At 61.6% G+C, this 22,528-nt stretch overlaps 1 protein-coding gene across 3 annotated transcripts in view; it reads left to right on the forward strand.

Annotated features, from left to right (window-relative positions):
- The first annotated feature begins 1,998 nt into the window (after positions 1-1,998).
- Positions 1,999-22,528, forward strand: part of ABHD17C (abhydrolase domain containing 17C, depalmitoylase) — a 28,343-nt gene continuing 7,813 nt past the window's right edge. The window contains exons 1-4 of one of the 3 annotated variants that reach the window (XM_045581615.1): positions 2,008-2,662; positions 16,761-16,940; positions 18,738-18,987; positions 20,948-20,953. In XM_045581615.1, coding sequence (XP_045437571.1) covers positions 2,058-2,662; positions 16,761-16,940; positions 18,738-18,957 — 1,005 coding nt within the window. In that variant the 5' untranslated portion in view covers positions 2,008-2,057 and the 3' untranslated portion in view covers positions 18,958-18,987; positions 20,948-20,953. Of the gene's footprint in view, positions 2,663-16,760; positions 16,941-18,737; positions 19,900-20,947; positions 20,954-22,528 lie in introns of those variants that run through there. The other 2 variants (XM_036437607.2, XM_036437608.2) reach the window with 2 other exon arrangements.

Below are 22,528 nucleotides of genomic sequence, written 5' to 3' on the forward strand. Positions count from 1 at the left end.
CACACACACACACACACACACAGGACAGGAACACGTGGCTGCAGCGTCTGGTCACGATCGAGGCCTCCGAGGTTCGGCTCACGGGCAGTGACAGTTCACTCCCTCGGGCAGGGTTTTACTCAGTATTTCCAACAGGGAGAAGGGAGCGGAGAGAACAGGCTGGGTGGAGGGCCCCTTCAGGGTCCCTGACCTGGTGCCTCAGTTTCCTTCCTTTATTTTTATTTTTTTTAAATATATTTTATCGATATTTTACAGAGAGCAGGAAGGGAGAGGGATAGAGAGCTAGAAACGTCGACGAGAGAGAAACACCGACCAGCTGCCTCTTGCACACCCCATACCGGGGATGTGCCCGCAACCAAGGCACATGTCCTTGACCGGAATCGAACCCGGGACCCTTCAGTCCGCAGACCGACGCTCTATCCACTGAGCCACACCGGTTTCGGCAGTTTCCTCCTTCTAATCAGTGTTCCCCAGAGTGTGGTACGCGTACCCCCAGGGGCGTGGGAAGAGTCTGGTGGGGGTACGCATGGCACCGGAGTTTGGGGGGGGATACGCACTGCCCCGAGCTTAGCTGCGCCTTATTCTACGCCCTCATGAGTATGAGGGGTACTCAGCGTTACGAAAATTATAGAAGGGGTACACATGTGTCAAAAGTTTGGGAAACACTGCCTTAAGGCCATTTTCTGCTGCGTCATGATGGGTCTTCAGTGTGTCTTAATGGGAGGCAGGGGTGTGTGTGTGTGTGTGTGTGTGTGTGTGTGTGTGTGTCTCCAGGTACTTTTTGCCTCGCTTTCCAACTTCCAGATAAACACTTGTTAGGGGTTAAGAATCACTTTTTTTTTTTAATATATATATTTTATTGATTTTTTTTTACAGAGAGGAAGAGAGAGGGAGAGTCAGAAACATCGATGAGAGAGAAACATCCATCAGCTGCCTCCTGCCCGCCCCTCACTGGGGATGTGCCCGTAACCAAGGTCCATGCCCTTGACCAGAATCGAACCCGGGACCCTTCTGTCCGCAGGCCGACGCTCTATCCACTGAGCCACACCGGTTTCGGCTCAGAGTCACTTTTAAAACTTAAGTGTTCACAAAAATGGATTCAAAGTCACACTACATGGAGTCGCTTATACTAAGCCTTTCAATACCTTTCAAATAATTTCTTTTACTTAAAACATCGGAATAAGATCAGAAATACGATTCACACTTAAACCTATGAGTCACTCATACAAACAGATGCCTTTTCACTCCTATTTTAAAAATCACACAAGTCATTATTCTCACACACTGTTTTAAATCCTTAAGATAGAAATCAAACATCTATAACTATAACAGAAGGGAACCCCAGGGGGGCGGGCGGCGGGGGGCCACGTCCTCCCGGGAGGCCACCTGCCGCTCCCTTTCCCACGGGCGCCCCAGAATCCATCCGCCCGGGAGGGGACCTCCCCACGCCGCCGGTTCCCAGGCAGGAAGCGCGCGCGCCCCGAGCGCGTCCCGCGGGGGCCGCCGCCGCGCGGCCCCCGGAAGTGGCGGAGCGCGCGCGCAGGGGGGGAACCCGGGTCCCTTGGCCCGCCATGGCCGCCGGCTTTGTGCGCCGCGCGCGGGCCCGGGCCGTCTGTGCCTCCCCCGGGGAGCGGCGGCGGCGACACCTGGTCCTCCGCCGACCCTCTGCGCTCCGCCCCTCCCCGTGCGCGCCCGCCGGCCCCGCCTCCCTCCCTCCCTCCCTCCCCGCGCGACCGGTTCCCTGGCAGGAAGCGCGCGCGCCCCGAGCGCGTCCCGCGGTGGCGCCGCCGCGCGGCCCCCGGAAGTGGCGGAGCGCGCGCGCGCGCGCGCGCGGGGGATAAGGAACCGGGGCGCCTCGGCCGGCCATGGCCACCGGCTTTGTGCGCCGCGCGCGGGCCCGGGCCGTCCGGGGGAGGCGGGGACACCGGGGCCTCCGCTGACCCTCCGCGCCCCGCCCTCCGCGCCCGCCGGCCCCGCCTCCCTCCCTCCCTCCCTCCCTCCCTCCCTCCGCGCCTCGCTCCGGCCCGGCGGGGGCCCGCCGCCGCCCCGCCGCCCCGATGCCCGAGCCCGGCCCCAGGATGAACGGCTTCTCGCTGGGCGAGCTGTGCTGGCTCTTCTGCTGCCCGCCCTGCCCGAGCCGCATCGCCGCCAAGCTGGCCTTCCTGCCGCCCGAGCCCACCTACGCGGTGCTGGCGCCGGAGCAGCGCGCGGGCGCGGCGGCCCCGGCCTCCCCGGACCCCGCCGCCCCGGGCTCCCCGGCCGCCCCGGCCCCGGCGGCGGCGGCGGCGGCGGCGGCGGCGGAGGGGGAGGAGGGCGGCCCCGCGGGCGCCTGCTCCCTGCACCTGAGCGAGCGCGCCGACTGGCAGTTCTCGCAGCGCGAGCTGGACGCCGTGGAGGTGTTCTTCTGGCGCACGGCGCGCCGCAACCGCCTGGGCTGCATGTTCGTGCGCTGCGCGCCCGCCGGCCGCTACACGCTGCTCTTCTCGCACGGCAACGCCGTGGACCTGGGCCAGATGTGCGGCTTCTACCTCGGCCTGGGCTCCCGCATCAACTGCAACGTCTTCTCCTACGACTACTCGGGCTACGGCGCCAGCTCGGGCCGGCCCTCCGAGCGCAACCTCTACGCCGACATCGACGCCGCCTGGCAGGCGCTGCGCACCCGGTGAGGCCCCCGCGCGCGCCCCCGGGGGGACAGGGGGGACGGTCCTGCCCGGCCTGGCCCGGCCCGGCCTGGGCTGGTGCTGGGCTGAGTGCAGGGAAGGGAGACGGGTCGGGTAAGGGGGTGCCAACTGGGCTGTGCGTTCGCCCCCTGGTGCGTCCTGGCCTTGTCCCCCTCCCCCCCGCTCCCCACGCTCCCCTCTCCAAAGGTTCCCGGGAAGCCCGGACTCCGGAGGGGTTTGCCCCCTCCCCCGCGCGCCCCCCGAGGGGTGGGGGGCGGTCCGGCCCGGCCTGACCTGGGTGCGGGGAAGGGAGATGGGTCCGGGTACAGGGGTGCCTCCTGGGCTGTGCGTTCGCCCCCTGGTGCGTCCTGGCCTTGCATGTCCCCCCAACCCCGCGCGCGCACCCCCCGGGGGGCGGTACAGGGGGGACGGTCCGGCCTGGGCTCTGCTGCGTAGGGGGAAGGGAGACGGGTCCGGGTACGGGGGGGCGTCCTGGCCTTGTGTCCCACCCCCCCCGCGCCCCCTCTCTCCAAAACCCCTCCTTCTCCCCCCCCAGGTTCCTGGTTTGGCCCCTCTCCCTCCGGTGCGCGCCCCCCGGGGGGCAGGGGGGACCGGTCAGGTCTGGCCCACCCGGCACGGGGGTGCCTCTTGGGCAGGTGCGTCCTGGCCTTGTCCCCCCCCTGCGCCCCCGTGCGCCCCCTCTCCAAACCAAACCCTTCCCTGCCCCCCAGGTGCCTGGACAGCCCGGACTCCGGGCGGGCGCACCTGGGTGCCCCCCAGCCTTTCCCCCTGCCTGGCTGGCTGGGTCCTCTGTGGCTCTGGTCGCCCCCCACCCCCACCCCACCAAGGCCAAGGGGCGCGTGGGGGCTCCCCGGCTGGGTTGGCGTGGAGTGTGTGAGTGTGTGTGTGTGTGTGTGTGTGTGTGGTGCCAGCCCGGAGGCGGCAGGTCCCCGGGGCTCCCGTGACCTTGGGCCGGGCACAGGGCGCCTGGAGACCTCTGTCCGTCTTTCTGGTTCCTGGAGGGAGGGCGGCCGACCCTCCCCAGAGCCATGGAGCTGGGGGTGCGGGGTCCTGAGGGGCAGCAGCAGCGGGGTGGCTCTGGGCAGAACTGGAGGGGGCCCCGGGGTGTGAAGTTGGCACCGTGATGGGCAGAGTGCGAGGGGTGCCCCCCCCGCCCTGCCGCCTGGCAGCCTTCCCCCAGCCTGGGCCAGCAACCCGGGTGCGCATCCCTGTGGCCTTAACCCCACTCCCTACACAGCTTTGAGCCCCCGGCCGGTGTGGCCCAGTGGGTGGAGCGCCGGCCTGCGGACTGAAGGGGGTCCCGGGTTTGATTCCTGGTCAAGGGCGCACGCCCAGGGCTTGGGGGTTCTCCTTAGCTTGGATTGGCATCCGCAGGAGGGGGGAGGGCGGCCCTGGATGGGGCCACGTTCAGGTGGAGGGCCATCCAGCCGGGGCAAACAGAACACTTGAGTTCCATTCCCCCACTTCACCTGGCGCCCATTTTTTTTTTTCCCTTCTTTTTTTTTTTTTCTCTTTCTGTCTGTGGCTGCCCCTCCCCCGCCCGAGGTCAGTGTTGGGGGGACACACGGGGAAAGGGGTGTCTGCGGGAGGCAGCCTCGGGGACAGGGCTGCAGAGTACATCTGTCTGTGGGCATCCCCGTGGCCTTAACCCCCCTCCCTGCACAGCGTTTCCCTGAGACGTATTTGCTGAGCCCTGGCCGGTGTGGCTCAGTGGGTAGAGCGCGGGACTGTGGACCAAAGGGTCCCGGGTTTGATTCCCGGTCAAGGGCGCATGCCCAGGTTGTGGGCTGGATCCCCTGGAGGCAGCCGACCCGCGATTCTCTCTCCTCATGAATGTTTCTCTCTCTCCCTCTCCCTCTCCCTCTCCCTTCCTCTCTGACATCCATAAAAATAGATTTTTAAAAATTTATTTTATTTTTTTAATTAATTTATTTGATTGATTATGGTCTCACGTAATTGTCCTTATTCCCATCCCAACCCCCCTCCCTACATATTCCCTCACCCCCCAGTTGTCTGTGGCCACTGGCCAGGCCCAGAGGCACGCACACAACTCCGCTGCGTTTCCATCACAAAGACAGTTTATGACTGTTCAGTAAACCATTCGGCCCGCGATTTAGGCTGGATTTTAGATTTTGGCCCCTTCTCTGATTGAGTTCGACACCCCTAGTCTATGTTGTCCATTATTTCCTCTAGATGCGTGAGATCGTGTGACCCAAGAAATAGCCTTGTAAGGAACCTAACCTGAGACAAGCCATCATAAAATTAGATTTAAACAAACGTAAAAATAAAAATGTGCAGACGCGCTGAAACCGGTTTGGCTCAGTGGATAGAGCGTCGGCTTGGGGACTGAAAGGTCCCGGGTTCGATTCCGGTCAAGGGCATGGACTTGGTTGCGGGCACATCCCCAGTAGGGGGTGTGCAAGAGGCAGCTGATCGATGACTCTCTCATCGATGTTTCTAACACTCTATCCCTCTCCCTTTCTCTCTGTACAAAGTCAATAAAATATATATTTTTTAAAAAAAGTGCAGACGGGCCTATTCAGGGTCCCTGTCCCTAGGGAAAACAAACAAACAAACAAAAAGGCTTGGCCACCAGGAAGCACTGAAGCTGTCACGCCTATGGCCTCTGCGGGGGCTGAGGTCCCGTGTCACGGGGGTCCCAGCTGTTCCGGGCAGACACGGATGTCTCGTATGCAAATGCGTTGGGTCAGAAGCTACACAGGTGGTTCTCAGAGCCACCTGTTCCGGGAAAGGCTGTCAGAGGTGTGTTTTGTACAGGGTCCGGGGGGCGCTGGGATTTGCCGTCGGTGACGCAGGAATTCAAAAGAGGGGGTAGGGCCCGGCCGGCCTGGCTCAGGGGTTGGGCATCCACCTAGGAAGCAGGAGGTCAGGGTTCGATTCCCGGTCAGGGCACCTGCCCGGGCGGAAGGCTTAGTGTGCAGGGTGGGGCCTCATGCAGGAGGCAGCCAATCCGTGATTCTCCTCGTGGCTGTTTCTCTCCCTCTTCTCTCGTCTCTGAAATATATATGTGTATACACACACACACACACACACACACGTATATATGTGTATAAAATAAGGGTTTGGCATTAGGCTTTTTATTCTTTTTTATTTATTTTTTAAAATATATTTTATTGATCCTTTACAGAGAGGAAGAGAGAGGGATAGAGAGTTAGAAACATCGATGAGAGAGAAACATCCATCAGCTGCCTCTTGCACACCCCCCACTAGGGATATGCCCGCAACCAAGGTCCATGCCCTTGACCGGAATCGAACCCGGGACCTTTCGGTCCGCAGGCTGACGCTCTATCCACTGAGCCACACCGGTTCTGGCAGCATTAGGCTTTTTAAATTGAGACAGTGAAGTTCTTCCTTGAATAGGGTTTATACTAAGACTAGTGCGCTGAGACAGGTGTGGCTCAGTGGATAGAGCGTTGGCCTGCGACTGAAAGGTCCTGGGTTCGATTCCGGTCAAGGGCATGTACCTTGGTTGCGGACACATCCCCGGTAGGGGGTGTGCAAGAGGCAGCTGGACGATGTTTCTCTCTCATCGATGTTTCTAGCTCTCTATCCCTCCCTCTTCCTCTCTATTAAAAGAAAAGAAAAGGAAAGAAAAGAAGAGAAAAGACTAGTGGCCTGGTGCATGGGGGGTGCATAGGGGGTCCATGGGGGTGGGTCCCTCAGCCCAGCCTGCACCCTCTCCAATCTGGGACGCCTCAGGGGATGTCCGACCGATGGTTTGCCCTGAGGGATCGGGCCTAAAGCAGCAGTCCGATAACCCTCTCGCAATCCAGGACGGCTGGCTCCTAACTGCTCACCTTCCTGCCTGCCTGCCTGCCTGATCGCCCCTAACTGCCCTCCCCTGCCAGCCTGATCGCCCCCAACTGCCCTCCCCTGCCAGCCTGATTGCCCCTAACTGCCCTCCCCTGCTGGCCTGACTACCCCCTAACTGCCCTCCCCTGCTGGCCTGGTCATCCCTAACTGCCCTCCCCTGCTGGCCTGATCGCCCCTAACTGCCCTCCCCTGCCTGCCTGATGGCCCCTAACCGCCTCTGCCGTGGCCCCTCCCACCGTGGCTTTACCTGGACGGGCGTCCGGCAGATGTCCGGTCTTTTTAGCATAGTGCCCCTTTAGTCAGCACTCATTACTGGGAGCCAGTCCCTGCCTGCCCTTTGCCCCGGAGGCAGGTGTGTCTGCCTTACGACATCTGTGAGGCACAGCCACTTCCTGGAGGCTGGGGTCGGGCCGGGGTGAGCGCAGGGCGTGGCTCTGGAGCTGGGTTTCGCCCTGGGTTATCTGATGACGTGTCTGCCCTCTGCCCTCGCTGTGTTTGACCTGAAGCCGGAAGCGCCACCCTCGGCTGCTCGGCCCGCCCGGCCCACGGCAGGGTCTTAGGGCTGGAAGGAACGTACGCGACCTCTCGTCCTGGGCTTTTCACACTTTTATTTACAATTATTATTATTATTATTATTATTATTATTATGACTAGAGGCCCGGTGCATGAAATTCATGCATGGGGGCAGGGGTGACTCTCAGCCCAGCCGGCACCCTCTCGCATCTGGGACATCCCTCTCACAGCCCAGGACTGCTGGCTCCCAAACGCTCGCCTGCCTGCCTGCCTGCCTGATGGCCTCTAACCGCTTCTGCCTGCCAGCCTGATCACCCCCTAACCACTCCCCTGCCAGCCTGATCAATGCCTAACTGCTCCCCTGCCAGCCAGTTTCCCCCTAACTGTCCTTCCCTGCAGGCCTGGTCCCCCCCCAAATGTCCTCCCCTGCTGGCCTGGTCACCCCAATCGCCCTCCCCTGCAGGCCTGGTCCCCCCCTCCCCCAACTGCCCTCCCCTGCCGGCCTGTCCCTGCTGGCTCGGCCACATGCGGCTCTTTGGCCCCTTGAGTGTGGCCCTTCCGCAAAATACCACGGCCAGTATGTGACTCGTCCCGACCAATCCGCACATCACCCTATTCTGGGATAGATTATCAGGGCTGCGGTGGCCGCAGGCTCCGATCACAGATCACAGGGAGCTCTGGGCGCCTCCCTCTGAGGGAATCTATGCTCACGAGAGAGTCATATGCTAATTAGACATGGCCGACCGACCGACCGACCGACCGGCCGTCTTCCATACGTACAACTTCCTCCTGGACGATGCCATGGTGGTGGGGGGCAGAGGCCGTCAGAGGCAGTTAGGGGCGCTCAGGCCGGCAGGGGAGAGCAGTTAGGGGCGATGGGGCAGGCAGGGGAGGGCAGTTAGGGGCGATGGGGCAGGCAGGGGAGGGCAGTTAGGGGCGATGGGGCAGGCAGGGGAGGGCAGTTAGGGGCGATGGGGCAGGCAGGGGAGGGCAGTTAGGGGCGATGGGGCAGGCAGGGGAGGGCAGTTAGGGGCGATGGGGCAGGCAGGGGAGGGCAGTGAGGGGCGATGGGGCAGGCAGGGGAGGGCAGTTAGGGGCGATGGGGCAGGCAGGGGAGGGCAGTTAGGGGCGATCAGGCAGGCAGGGGAGGGCAGTTAGGGGCGATGGGGCAGGCAGGCAGGGGAGGGGTTAGGAGCCAGGCCCCAGGTTGCGAGAGGGATGTCCGGTTGGAGAGGGTGCAGGCTGGGCTGAGGGAGGCCCCTTTCACCGCGCAGGAACTCCATGCACCGGGCCGCTGGTCTTTAAAGAAATTGCTCCCTTCCTTCCTTCCCCGCCCCTCCTCCCCCCCACCCCCATACAGACGATACCAGGGTGAGCAGCTCCGTGGGCGTGGGCCAGTGGATGTTTGCTTTATTTGCAGAGACGGGGAAAGAGTGTCTTTGAGTCCAGCCAGTCCTGTTTTAGCTTTGGGGAATGGCCAATTTTTTTAAAAAAAAGTATATATATCGATATATATATTATTGATTTCAGAGAGGCAGGGAGAGGGGGAGAGAGAGAGAGAAACATCCACGAGGAGAGAGAATCCTGGGTGGGTGTCTTCTGCACGCCCTCCATGGCGGATGGAGCTTGCAGCCCCAGCACATGCCCTTGGCCGGGAATCGAACCCGGGACCCGTCGGTCTGCAGGTCGATGCTCTCTCCACTGAGCCACACTGGCTAGGGCTTTGCATTTAGTAAATTTAAAAAATATATATATTATACCTCCCAAACCCGTGTGGCTCAGTGGACAGAGCGTCGGCCTGCAGACTGAAAGGTCCCAGGTTCGATTCCGGGCAAGGGCATGGACCTTGGCTGCGGGCACATCCCCAGGGAGGGGTGTGCAAGAGGCAGCTGATCGATGCTTCTCTCTCGTCGACATTTCTAGCTCTCTGTCCCTCTCTCTTCCTGTCTGTAAAAAAAATCAATAAAATACATTAAAAAGAAAAAAGAAAAAAGAAGAAGCCACAAATGACTGCACCAATAAGTGGAACAGCACATCGCTGTTCCTCCCCCTCTCCTTTCACCTCACTTTGAAACCAGGAAGTAAAAATATTAAAATCCTATATAATAAAAGGCTAATATACAAATTGTCCCCTTGGCCAGGAGTCCGACAGGAAGTTCGGCTCTGGAGTTTGACCAGGGGGCGGGGCCAGCCTGCCAACGGCCAAGGCCCTTCCCCTGGCCGGTCCCACCCCTGATATGCCCTCCCCTCCCCCGCCCCCGCCCCCGCCGTGCGCACACACCCCCCTGATCAGGGTGGGCCCACCCACCCACCCTGGGCCCACCCGACCCCACCCATGCATGAGTCTGTGCCCTGGGCCCCTAGTGTGTATGGGACGGGCTCCGTGGGGGCAGAGGCCGACCTTGTCAGGGGAGACGCACACACCACACATGCACACACAGATTTTCTATGGCAGACACACACACACACACACACACACACACACACGCACACACCACACACGCACACACCACACACACACCACACACAGACACACACCACACATGCACACCCCACACACAGACACACACCACACACGCACACACCACACATGCACACACAGGTTTTCTATGGCAGACACACACACATGCACACGCACACGCACACATGCACACACGTCTCCCATTTGCATTTGAAAGACGACTTTGGTTGCCCTGGGAGAGCCTGGTCCCCCGCCCCCTCGGCTGGAATCCCGTTTTTGTCTCAAGGGCTGTCTGAAGGAGACATGCCCGGCGAACCTGCCAGTCCTCAGACAGGGAGGGAAGCAATTTCCAGCGAGGTGGCCCCGGAATGCCTTTGGGGGGACCCCCCCGCCCCGGCTCTGAGGACTCCGCCCTTGTCCCCTGAGGCCTGATAAGGTGCAGGTGGTGGAGGACGGAGCCCTGGGGTGGGGTGGGGTGGGGTGGGGTGGGGGAGAAACCTCCGGGGGCACCAGGGTTTGGATCCCCCACCCTTGCTGTTGCCCTGTGCCTCAGTTTACCCTTCTGTAACCCGGTAAAAAAACAAAAACAAAATAAACCCAGCACTTGAACATCCCTCTTATAATCCTGCACCGCTGGCTCCTAATTGCCCACCTGTCTGCCTGCCTGGTGGCCCCTAACTGCCTCTCCCTGCCAGCCTGATCGCCCCTCACTGCCTCTGTGTGCCGGCCTGGTTGCTCCTAACTGCCCCCCCCCCTGCCAGCCTGGTCACCCCCAACTACCCTCCCCCTGCCGGCCTGGCTGCCCCTAACTGCCCCTCTTGCCAGCCTGGTTGCCCCTCACGCCCCCCCCCCTTCGCCCCCCCGTCTGCCACTGTCCTGGTCGCCCCCTGCAGCCTGCTGTTCAGTCATTTGGTCGTCCCTCCCTAACCCCCTCCAGCCAGTCTGGTCGTAGGCAGCCATCTTGTGAGGGCGTGAGGGTCGATTTGCATATCACCTCTTTATTCCATAGGATGGGATTGCTGACGGTTACCTCTCCCGCACCCCCCTCAGTAAAAGAAGCAGGTGTCCATCATCTCACCTTCTGTCCAATCCCAGGGCCCCCCCGCTCTGCCTGCTCCCGCCTCTCTGGTCCGTCCCCACGGACTTCCTGTCACCCGCCCGCCCGCGTCCCTCCTCTGATGGCGACGTGTGAGCACAGAGGGAACCCCGTTCTCCGGAGCCTCGTCCCCACCCGGTGTGGCTCAGTGGGTAGAGCGTCGGCCTGCGGACTGAAAGGTCCCGGGTTCGATTCCGGTCAGGGGCATGGACCTTGGTTGCGGGCACATCCCCGGTGGTGGGCGTGCCAGAGGCAGCCGGTCCGTGATTCTCTCTCATCATTGCTGTTCCTCCCTCTCTCCCTCTCCCTCCTCTCCCTCTCCCTCTCCTCTCTCGTCTCTCTCTCTCTCCCCCCCCTCCCTCCTCTCTCTCTCTCTCTCCTCTCCTCTCCTCTCTCTCCTCCCTCTCTCTCTCTCCTCTCCTCTCCTCTCTCTCTCTCTCTCTCTCTCCTCTCTCTCTCTCTCTCTCTCTCTCTCTCTCCCTCTCTCCTCTCTCCCTCTCTCTCTCTCTCCCCCCCCTCTCTCTCTCTCTCCCCTCCCTCTTTCACAAATCAATGAAAACAAACAAACAGAAACATAACCTGGCAGGAGAGGTGCATTCCATTTTAACGGCAGAATGTGACGTTTCCCCCCGGATAACATGTTCATGCTGTGGGACGTCCGGCAGAAGCGACAAAAAAGGACTAAAAGCTCACAGAGGCCCCGGCCGGCAGGTCAGGGTTCGATTTCCGGTCGGGGCACTTGCCTGGGTTGGGGGTTCGATCCCCTGGTGTGGGAGGGGCGTGCAGGAGGCAGGCGATCCAGGATTCTCTCCCACCATGGATGTTTCTCTCCCTCCCTCCCTCCCTCCCTCCCTCCCTCCCTCCCTCCCTCTCTCTCTCTCTCTCTCTCTCTCTCCTTCCGAAATAAAAAAAACCTATACTAATAAAAGGGTAATATGCTAATGAGACCGGGAGACCTTCCGGGCAGGGCTGAGGCAGAGATGGTTAGCGGGGGTAGAGCCAGTTGGGGGGTGGGGTGAGCAGGCCGGCAGTAAGGGGAGTGGGGGTTAGGGGTGATCAGGCAGGCAGGCAGAGTGGTTAGGGGCGATCAGGCAGGCAGAGGGGTTAGGGGAATCAGGCAGAGAGAGGGGTTAGGGGTGATCAGGCAGGCAGAGTGGTTAGGGGCGATCAGGCAGGCAGAGTGGTAGGGGCGATGAGGCAGGCGTAGGGGTTAGGGCAATCAGGCAGGCAGAGGGGTTAGGGGTGATCAGGCAGAGAGAGGGGTTAGGGGAATCAGGCAGAGAGAGGGGTTAGGGGCGATCAGGCAGGCAGAGGGGTTAGGGGCGATCAGGCAGGCAGAGGGGTTAGGGGCGATCAGTCAGGCAGAGAGAGGGGTTAGGGGCGATCAGTCAGGCAGGCAGAGGGGTTAGGGGAATCAGGCAGGCAGAGGGGTTAGGGGAATCAGGCAGGCAGAGGGGTTAGGGGCGATCAGGCAGGCAGAGTGGTTAGGGGCGATCAGGCAGGCAGAGGGGTTAGGGGCGATCAGGCAGGCAGAGTGGTTAGGGGCGATCAGGCAGGCAGAGTGGTTAGGGGCGATCAGGCAGGCAGAGTGGTTAGGGGCGATCAGGCAGGCAGAGTGGTTAGGGGCGATCAGGCAGGCAGAGTGGTTAGGGGCGATCAGGCAGGCAGGCAGAGGGGTTAGGGGCGATCAGGCAGGCAGAGGGGTTAGGAGCCAGCGAGAGGGATGTCCCAGATCAGAGAGGGTGCCGGCTGGGTTGAGGGACACCCCCGCCCCCCCCCCCCGCCCCTGTGCACGAATTTCATGCACCGGACCTCTAGAGTGTGTGTATGTGTGTGTGTATGTGTGTGTATGTGTGTGTATGTATGTGTGTATGTGTGAATGTGTGTATATGTATGTGTATATGTGTGTATATGCATGTGTGTATGTGTGTATATGTATGTGTATGTGTGTATATGTATGTGTGTGTATGTATGTGTGTGTATGTGTGTGTGTATGTGTGTGTGTGTGTGTGTGTGTGTGTTTTAATAATAAAATGAAGCTGCCGCGGCCCCTCCTCCCCTTCTCTAGCTCCCACAGTGGGTGGGGGCTGACTGCGTAGAAACAGGAGGCTTTCCTGGCCGCCCTCCCGCCGGCTTCCTCTGCGGTGTCCTGGGTCGGAGGTTACTTTCGGGGCCCGCAGGCAGCCTCCCCCCCGCCTCCCCGCAGCCCGCCCTCCTGCAGGGCCCCTGCCCTGCTCTTCCCCCCGTCACCCAGGCCAGGGTTCTCCCTCCGCTGGTCCCCGCCACGCGCCCGCCGGCTCCTCCCACCTCCTGTCCTCAGCTGTGCGACCTCTTCCCCAGCTCAGTGTCTGGGTCGGCCATAGCTTCGCTTCGCTTCTCTTTTTTCTTTTTGTTCTCCTCCTCCTCCTCCTTTTCCTCCTCCTCCTCCTCTCCTTCTCCTCCTCCCCCTCCTTTCCCCCCCTCCTCCTCCTCTGTTCTCTCCTCCCATCCTTTCCCCCCCCCCTCCTCCCTCCTCCTCCTACCTTCTCCTCCTCTTCCTCCTCCGCCTCTTCTCTTTCCTTCCTCCCTCCTTCCTCCTCTTCCTCCCCCCCTCCTCTATCCCTCCCCCCTCCTCCCCTCCATCCTCCTACCTCCCAACATCCTCCTCCTCCTCCTCCCTCTCCTCCCCCCATCCTCCTCCTCCTCCCTCTCCTCCTCCTCCTCCTCCTCCTCCCCCTCTTCCTCCTCCTCCCTCCTCCTCTCCTCCTCCCCCTCCTCCTCCTCCTCCTCCCCCTCCTCCCCCTCTTCCTCCCCCTCCGCCTCCTCCCTCCTCTTCCCTCCTCCTCCTCCTCCTCCTCCTCCTCTTCCCTCCTTCCCCTCCTCCTCCCCCTCCTCCTCCTCCTCCTCCCATCCTCCCTCCTCCTCCTCCCCTCCTCCTCCTCCTCTTCCTTTTCCTCCTCCTCCTCCTCCTCCTCCTCCTCCACCTCCTCCTCCCTCCCTCCCTCCGCCCTCCTCCTCCCTCCTCCTCTCCTCACCCCTTCCTTCTCCTCCTCCCCCCTCCCGCCCCTCGCTTCCTCTCTCCTCCCTCGCTTCCCCCATCCTCCCCCCGCCTCCTCACCCACCCTCCTCCACAACATCCTCCTCAGCCGCACTCCTCCCACTCCTCCTCCCTCCCACCGCTCCTCCCCATCCTCCCCCCTCGCCAGCCTCCTCCCTCCCCCTCCCCCACCAACCTCCCTCCCCTCCTTCCTCCTCCTCCTCCCCCTCCTCCTCTTCCCCGCTCCTCCGCGCCCTCCTCCGCCCCCTCCTTCTCTCTATCCTCCTCCTCCCCCCCCCCTCCTCCCCCTCCTCCTCCTCCTCTTCCTTCCACTCCTCCCTCCCTCGCCCTCCTCCCCCCCTCCTTCTTCTCTTCTTCCCCTCCTCCTCCTCCTCCACCCTCATCCCCCGCCCTCCTCCTCCCCCCCTCCTTCCCCTCCTCCCCCTCTTCCTCCTTCCCCTCCCCCCGTCCCCTCCCCCCCTCCTCCTCCTCCTCCGCGGGCGCGGCGTGCGTGCGCGGCGCGTGCGCGGTGCGCGTGCGGCGCGCCTCCTCCCCCTCGTCCCCCTCTTCCTCCTTTCCCCTCCGACTTCCGTCCCGCCTCCTCCCCCCTCCTCCTCCTCATCCTCCTCCCTCCTCCTCCGCCTCCCCCCTCCTCTCCTCCCCCCTCCTCCTCCTCCGCCCCTCCTCCCCCTCTCCGCCTCCTCCCCTCCTCCTCACCTACGCCCCCAACCAACCTCCTCCTCCTCCGCCCCCCTCCGCCCCCTCCTCCTCCTCCTCCACCCTCCTCCCCCTCCTCCCTCCTCCCCCTCCGCCCCTCTGCCCCCTCTTCCTCCGTCCCCTCATCTCCCCTCTTCCTGCCTCCGTCCCCGTCCCCCTCCTCCTCCCCCGCCTCCTCCCCCCGCCCCCTCCTCCCTCCTCCTCCTCCTCCGCCACCTCCTCCCCCTCCTCAATCTCCCTCCTGCCTCCCCCTCCTCCTCTCCGCCATCCCCCTCCTCCTCCTCCGCCTCCCCCTCCTCCCCCTCCATCCCTCCTCCTCCCACCCTCCCGCTCCCCCCCCTCCTCCCCCCTACTTCCCCCTCTTCCTCCTTCCCCCTCCTCCCCCCTCTTCCTCCTCCTTCCCCGCCCCCTCCTCCTCCCCCTCCTCCATACACATCACATACACATCCTCCTCCGCCCCTCCTCCGCCGCCTCCTCCTCCTCCCTCCTCCTCCCCCCTCCTCCTCCTCCCCCTCTTCCTCCTGCCCCTCCTCCTCCTCCTCCTCCTCCTCCTTCTCCTCCTCCTCCTCCTCCTCCCCCTCCCTCTCTTCCTCCTCTCCTCCCTCCCTCCTCTTCCTCCTCCTCCTTCTCTTCCCTTCCTCCTCCTTCTCCTCCTCCCCCTCCTTTCCCCCCCTTCTCCGCCGCCGCTTTCCTTCCTCCCCGCCTCCTCCTCCCCCCCTCCTCGTCCCCCCCCCGCCTTCCGCCCCACCCATCCTCCTCCTCCTCCCAACATCCTCCCCTCCTCCTCCCCCTCCTCCGCCTCCTCCTCCCCCTCCTCCTCCTCCTCTCCACCTCCTACCCACCTCTACCTCCTCCTCCCCACCAACTCCTCCTCCCTCTCTCCCCCTCCTCCCTCCTCCTCCTCCTCCTCCCCCTCCTCCCCCCACTCCGCCTCCTACTCCCCTCATCCTCTCCTCTCCCCCTCCCCCCTCCTCCTCCACCTCCCTCCTCCTCCTCCTCCTCCTCCCCCCCCCCCCCTCCTCCTCCTCCTCCTCCCCCCTCCTCCTCCCCCCTCCTCCTCCCCAGGAGAAGTGAGCACAGCTCTGCGACGGATGCTTCCATCGCTTCCCCATGATGAACCGGCGAGCGTACTGGGCGTGTGCTCTGGCCACGGGCCAGGCGGGCGTGGCTGACCGTGACCCTGCCCGCGGGCCGAGCTTCCGGGTGTCCCCCGCCCGGCAGCCCGTTTACCACCTCCTTCCCTCCGTGGTCAGCCCTCCGCGCCCGCTCGGCTCTCCTCTCACGTGGGCGAGGGGTCCCTCCTCCTGCAGCTCACCGGCCGAGGCCTCGGTCCCGCCCGCGCCTCTGTCCCGGGCCTGAAGGTTTGTCCACCCGGAACTTCTTATTGACTCGAGAGAGGAGGGCGGAGGGAGAGAGAGAAACATCTGTCTGTCTATACAAAAGGCTAATACGCAAAGCGTCCCCGCGGGAGTTCGACCAGGAGACCGGGAGGTCAGTCGCTCGCCATGACGTGCTCCGGTGTGGAGTGTCTGCCCCCTGGTGGTCCGTGCGTGTCATAGCGAGCGGCCATCCCGCCAGTGTGCATAGTAGGCTTTTATCCTATAGGACTAAGGTGACCAGATTTGAACATGGGTAAAGCTGGACACCATTGTCGGGGCTGGGGGGAGACGGGGGGTTCTTGATTAAAAATTTGGTCTCCATATGGAGCAACAAACGTTTTCATAGAACGCAGAAATAGTATTGTAATATATTTTTTTTTAAATTTCAACATAAGTACAATTTACAAAGATGATAAATTTAAAAAAAATGATGTACTGTATTATTTTATTCTTTGGCATATTTCTCATTTGCGTGGATTCTAACAACTGATCAACCATGCGAGCTTTGATAAGCAGTTCTCGGTAATTAGTTCTCAACAGTTATTTGTTATGATTAGAGTTTAACGTTATAAATTTAACAAAAGTAATAAAAAAAACTCACATCCTGGCTGCATAGCCAGCCGCACGGTCGCCGAACACCGTCTATTCCCTTCCCGTTCTCCCGCTGTTTCCTAGCTTGTCGTGCATTCTTTCCAAACGTCGGGACTTTTTTTTAAAATGCCGCGGGACGCGGGACAAATTGTTAGAAATCGGGACATCTGGTCACCTTCTATAGACTGATGTCAGAGAGGAAGGGAGGGAGAGAGAGAGAGAAACATCAATGAGGAGAGCGAATCACAGATCAGCTGCCTCCTGCATGCCCCCCCCCCCCCCCCCGATCCAGCTGCACCCGGGCCTGTGCCCTGACCGGGAGTCGAACCCTGACCTCCTGGATCCTAGGTCCACGCTCTGCCACGGAGCCACGCCGGCCGGCCAGACACGTGGCTTCCCGTGGCTTTGGGGTCTCTGTCCCCGTGTTCCCCCCCCCGCCCCCCGTCGGCTCAGGCGCTCCCTCTGGCTGCAGGTACGGCGTGAGCCCCGAGAACATCATCCTGTACGGGCAGAGCATCGGCACGGTGCCCACGGTGGACCTGGCCTCCCGGTACGAGTGTGCGGCCGTCATCCTGCACTCGCCCCTCATGTCCGGCCTGCGCGTGGCCTTCCCCGACACCCGCAAGACCTACTGCTTCGACGTCTTCCCCAGGTGAGCCCCGCCCCCCGGCCGGCCACCGCCGTGTCCCCGCGGGAGTCCGACCGGGAGCCCGGGAGTTCCGGCGCTCGCTGTGACGCGCGCGGACCCCCGGGGGGCGGCTCCCGTGCGGAGTGTCTGCCCCCTGGTGGTCAGAATGTGTCACAGCGACCGGTCGTTCCGCCAGTTTGCATCGTAGGCGTTTGTTCTATAGGACTGACGTCCGAGAGGAAGAGAAAGGGAGAGAAACGTCTATCTATCTATCTATCTATCTATATATATATAAAAGGCCAATGTGCAGAGTGTCCTCGCGGGAGTCCGACCGGGAGCCCGGGAGTTCCGTTGCTTGCCATGTTGTGCACAGACCACTAGTGGGCAGCTCCTGTGCCGTCTACTCCCTGGGTTGTCTATGGCGCCATAGCAACCGGTTGTCCTGCCCATGTGCACATTAGGCTTTTTTCTATAGGATCGATGTCCGAGAGGAAGGGAGAGGGAGAGGGAGAGGGAGAGAAACCAGGACACGCCCATGGGGCGAGGCGGGGCCTCGGGGTGAGATCCGAGGTCCAGACCCACCCGGTGTCCCTGAGGGCCCTGCTCGCTCGGACCCGCCTCCGGCCCCCCCCCCACCCCACCCTCGCTGTCCGTGTGGGAGCCGGGTGGCGTGTGCAGCCCAATCGCCAAGAGCCACGTGCGTGCAGAGGGCGTGGTGAGGCGTGTGTGATAGTTCATTCTCACCCCGAGGACCGTTTCCGTGGGCTGGTTTTTTAAAATATGTTTTATAGATTTTTCACAGAGAGGAAGGGAGGGGGGGAGAGAATTAGAAACATCGAGGAGAGAGAAACACCGACCAGCTGCCTCCTGCACGCCCCCCACTGGGGATGTGCCCGCAACCAAGGTCCATGCCCTTGACCGGAATCGAACCCGGGACCTTTCCGTCTGTAGGCCGACGCTCTATCCACTGAGCCACACCAGTAAGGGCTGGATTGGTTTTTAGAGAGAGAGGAAGGGAGCTGGGGGGGAGAGAGAGAGAGAGAAACATCCACGATGAGAGAGCATCATGGATCAGCTGCTTTCTGCACACTACAGGGGAGGACGGTGCCCGCAACCCGGGCAGGTGCCCTGACCGGGAATCGAACCCGGGACCCTTCAGTCCGCAGGCCGACGCTCTGCCCACTGAGCCACACCGGCCAGGCCCGTAGACGTACCGCCGTGGCTCTGATCATGGCGGGGGACACGGCCCGGGCCAGGCTTTGCCATCCTCCCGGCGCCTCGCTGGGACAGCTGTGTGCAGGTTTGGGGGTGACCTCAGAGCACCCCGCTCTCTCGGGGCCTGGCGACGGGGCTGTCTTTCTGAGCTCTGGTCCCTCCTGCTGAATAGAGGACCTTGCTTCTCGCCCACGTCCCACCTTCCACGTCCCACGAGGTCTTATGTGCAAAGGGCAAAAGGCTCTTGGCTCTCGTCAATGTTTAACCACCTGAGCTGTTGCTTCGAAGAGAAAGGTCCCTTAAGATGCCCAGCTCAGGGGTCGAGCGTCGACCTAGGAACCAGGAGGTCAGGGTTCGATTCCCGGTCAGGGCACAGGCCCGGGTTGTGGGCTCCGTCCCCAGTGGGGGGCGTGCAGGAGGCAGCTGGTCCGAGATTCTCTCTCATCGTGGATGTTTCTATCTCTCTCTCCTTCTCCCTTCCTCTCTGAAATCAATAAAAATGTATTTTAAATGATTTTTAAAAAAAGAATTTCTGGAAAAAGAGGAGGTTGGCGATGCTGTCCCTAAAGAGTCCTCTCTCTCCCGCCCCCCCCTCCCCCCCCGCAGCATCGACAAGATCTCCAAAGTGACCTCGCCGGTGCTGGTCATCCACGGCACGGAGGACGAGGTCATCGACTTCTCGCACGGCCTGGCCATGTACGAGCGCTGCCCGCGCGCCGTGGAGCCGCTGTGGGTGGAGGGCGCCGGGCACAACGACATTGAACTCTACGCCCAGTACCTGGAGCGGCTAAAGCAGTTCATCTCCCACGAGCTCCCCAACTCCTGAAGGCGCCGCGGCCCCCCGCAGGCACGGCGAGCACAGCCCTCCGCGCCCCACGCGCCCTCCCCGGGAGCGGCCACGGACAGGGCCACGGTCACTGCCACGGACAGGGCCACGGTCACTGCCATGGACAGGGCCACGGTCACTGCCACGGACAGGGTCACGGTCACAGCCCAGGGCCACGGTCACTGCCATGGACAGGGCCACGGTCACTGCCATGGACAGGGCCACGGCCACGGCCGGGACAGGGCCACGGACAGGGCCACGGTCACTGCCACGGCCGGGCCACGGCCACGGACAGGGCCACGGTCACTGCCACGGACAGGGCCACGGTCACGGTCACAACCACGGTCATGGCTATGGACAAAGGTTGTGGTCACGGCCATGGCCACGGTCACGGCCAAGGTCACAGCCTGGGCCACTGCCACGGACAGGGTCACGGTCATGGGCACTACCATGGCCACGGTCACGGCCAAGGTCACGGTCACGGTCACGGTCACGGCCGGCGACAGGGAGGAAGCACCCGGCCTGGACACGAGCGACCTCATCCGAGAGCCAGGGAGGCCTCGGCCGCATGGCTAGAGAATTTCTACTAATTCACACGCCTCCCGACACGGACCTGCTGTGGCTCCCGGCCCCGTGGCCTCGCGGGGGTCGGAAGGAGGGCTGGGGGTGCTGGGTGAGGATACTCCCAGCTGCGTCTCTCCTCTATGCATCACTCGGGGTTCATTCAGGCAGAACCCCCCTTCCCCGTCCCCCCACCCCCCCCATGTCGTCCGCGTTCCCGGGATCTGTCCATGGGTGGTGCTGTGCTGGAGCTACTGGAACGCCGGTGACAACACTCCCTTAACTTTTTCCTTTTTTTCTCTTTGTTCATCCTCGCCCGAGGATATTTTCGCATTGGTTTTTAAGGAGAGTGTGAGAGAGAGAGAGAGAGAGAGAGAGAGAGAGAGAGAGAGAGAGAGGGAGAGAGGGGCATAATGTGGGCAGGGGAGGAGCCTGCCACTGAGGTCTGTGCCCTTGACCTCAGGGAATTCGAACCCGGGACCCTTTGGTCCGCAGGCCCACGCGCTGCCCACTGAGCCACACCCTCTGGGCCCTTCACGTCCATTAACGTGCTGACCTTCCCTCCCCGCCCCCAAACTGGGTCACTGGAGGGCTCAGCCCCTGGCTCCGCCCTGGCCAGCTTCCCGCACTGGAACCCCGGAGCGAACACTGGAATATTCTCACACGGAATATATATTTTTTTCTTTCTGTTTTTTTGATCTGTTATTTTTTTCTCGCGCGTGTCCGTTTGTTACCCGGCCACAGACGCTTCCTATGTCGATGGTCGGGGCGGCCTAATGCCCGTGGCCGGCAAACCGCGGCTCGCAAGCCACCTGGAGGGTTGCTCTTCCACAAAAGGCCACGGCCTGGGCGAGCCTGCGCGGAGGAAGTTTAGGTTTTAAAAATCCAGCTCTCCAAAGACACCTCAGTCGTCGTGCTGCTGGTATGTGGCTCTGTGGACGGATGGGTTTGCCGAACCCTGGCCCACGGCAGACGCTCCCATCGGCCTTTGACAAAGTGTATCTGCTGTGACCTCCTCCATCAGTTCGATTCCCCCTCAGGGCACAGGCAGCCGATCCGTGTTCTCATTCGTCGTGGATGTTTCTGTCCCTCTTCCTCGCCCTTCCTCCCTGCCGTCAATAATGGGTATTTGTCCTCACCCCCTCCCCTGCCCTCTCAGAATCGCCCGTGAACTGCAGGCCCCTCCTTTATAATGTAAATGATTGGGGTACATTTTGTTAATAGGTTTCTATTCCTCGGTTTTGCTATTAAAAGAAAAAAAAAAAGATTTTTTTATACCATTTCCAAGACAAAAACAAAAACAAAAAAAAGAAGAAGAAGAAAGAAAAGGACCATTTGACGCGCTGAAGAATTGATTCCCCTAAAATTCCGGGATCTTCTGCGTCCGGCGGGGATGCGGGTTCCGGCCCCGGGACGGCATCAGCCACGGACGCCGCTCGCCGTGGCTTCCCGGCAGGCCTGGGGACGGGGTGTGGGCTGGCAGGGGTGCTGGAGGGGGTGGTTTCGTTTTGATTTTTTTTTGTTCCTCTTTCGTTTCTCCAATGTAAAAGCCTTAAACGTGTGGTCAGACTCCGGCCGCTGTCAGACTCGGCCCCGGCTCAGTGATATGGCTGCTGGTCACGGAATAAAGGATGCATGGATCGGAGCCGGCGCCGGGGGCCGCGTTTTCCTTCTCCCCCAACCAGGAAAGTAACGGTACCCAGCTCGTCCCGTCTCCTCGTCCGAGGGACCCCTTGGGGCTCACACACTTTGCTGCCTCTCTCTCTCTCTTTTTTTTTTAATTGATTGATTTTTTCTTACAGAGAGGAAGGGAGAGGGATAGAGAGCTAGAAACGTCGACCAGCTGCCTCCTGAACACCCCCCACCGGGGATGTGCCCGCAACCGAGGTCCATGCCCTTGACCGGAATCGAACCCAGGACCTTTCGGTCCGCAGACCGACGCTCTATCCACTGAGCCACGCCGGTTTCGGCTTCGCTGCCTCCCTTTAAGGGACGGGTAGGCGTGCGTTGGGTGAGACCACTTAGAAATCTTTTGGAAGAAAAGCTCAGAGAGAGAGAAAAAAAAGCATAGCAGGCCCGGGCTAGTGTGGCTCAGGGGTTGAGCGTCCCCCTAGGAAACAGGAGGTCAGGGTTCGATTCCCCATCAGGGCACAGGCCCAGGTTGCAGGCTTGATCCCCAGTGAGGGGCGTGCAGGAGGCGGCCAATCGATGTTCTCACTCATCATGGGTGTTTCTATCTCCCTCTCCCTCTCTGACATCAGTAAAAATGTAAAAATGAAATGAAAAGATAAAGCTCAATATATATATATATATGCATACTAATGAAAGGCTAATAATATGCTAATTAGACCCGATAGATCAAATGTCTTCTGGTCGTCGTCCTGGGCAAAGCCACAGTGGTGGGGGCCGAGGCAGAGGTGGTTAGGGGTGGTCAGGCCAGCAGGGGAGCAGTTAGGGGCAATCAGGCTGGCAGGGGAGCTGTTAGGGGGTGATCAGGCTGGCGGGGTAGTGGTTAGGGGGCGATCAGGCTGGCAGGGGAGCGGTTAGGGCGATCAGGCTGGCAGGGGAGCGGTTAGGGGCGATCAGGCTGGCAGGGGAGCGGTTAGGGGCGATCAGGCTGGCAGGGGAGCGGTTAGGGGCGATCAGGCTGGCAGGGGAGCGGTTAGGGGCAATCAGGCTGGCAGGGGGGCGGTTAGGGGCGATCAGGCTGGCAGGGGAGCAGTTAGGGGCAATCAGGCTGGCAGGGGAGCAGTTAGTGGCAATCAGGCTGGCAGAGGAGCAGTTAGTGGCAATCAGGCTGGCAGGGGAGCAGTTAGTGGCAATCAGGCTGGCAGGGGAGCGGTTAGGGGCGGTCGGGCAGGCAGGGGGGCGGTTAGGGGCGGTCGGGCAGGCAGGGGGGCAGTTAGGGGCGATCGGGCAGGCAGGGGGGCGGTTAGGGGCGATCGGGCAGGCAGGGGGGCGGTTAGGGGCCATCGGGCAGGCAGGGGAGCAGTTAGTGGCAATCAGGCTG

Source organism: Pipistrellus kuhlii, unplaced genomic scaffold, assembly GCF_014108245.1.
Source record: "Pipistrellus kuhlii isolate mPipKuh1 unplaced genomic scaffold, mPipKuh1.p scaffold_m20_p_143, whole genome shotgun sequence".
NCBI lineage: Eukaryota > Metazoa > Chordata > Mammalia > Chiroptera > Vespertilionidae > Pipistrellus > Pipistrellus kuhlii.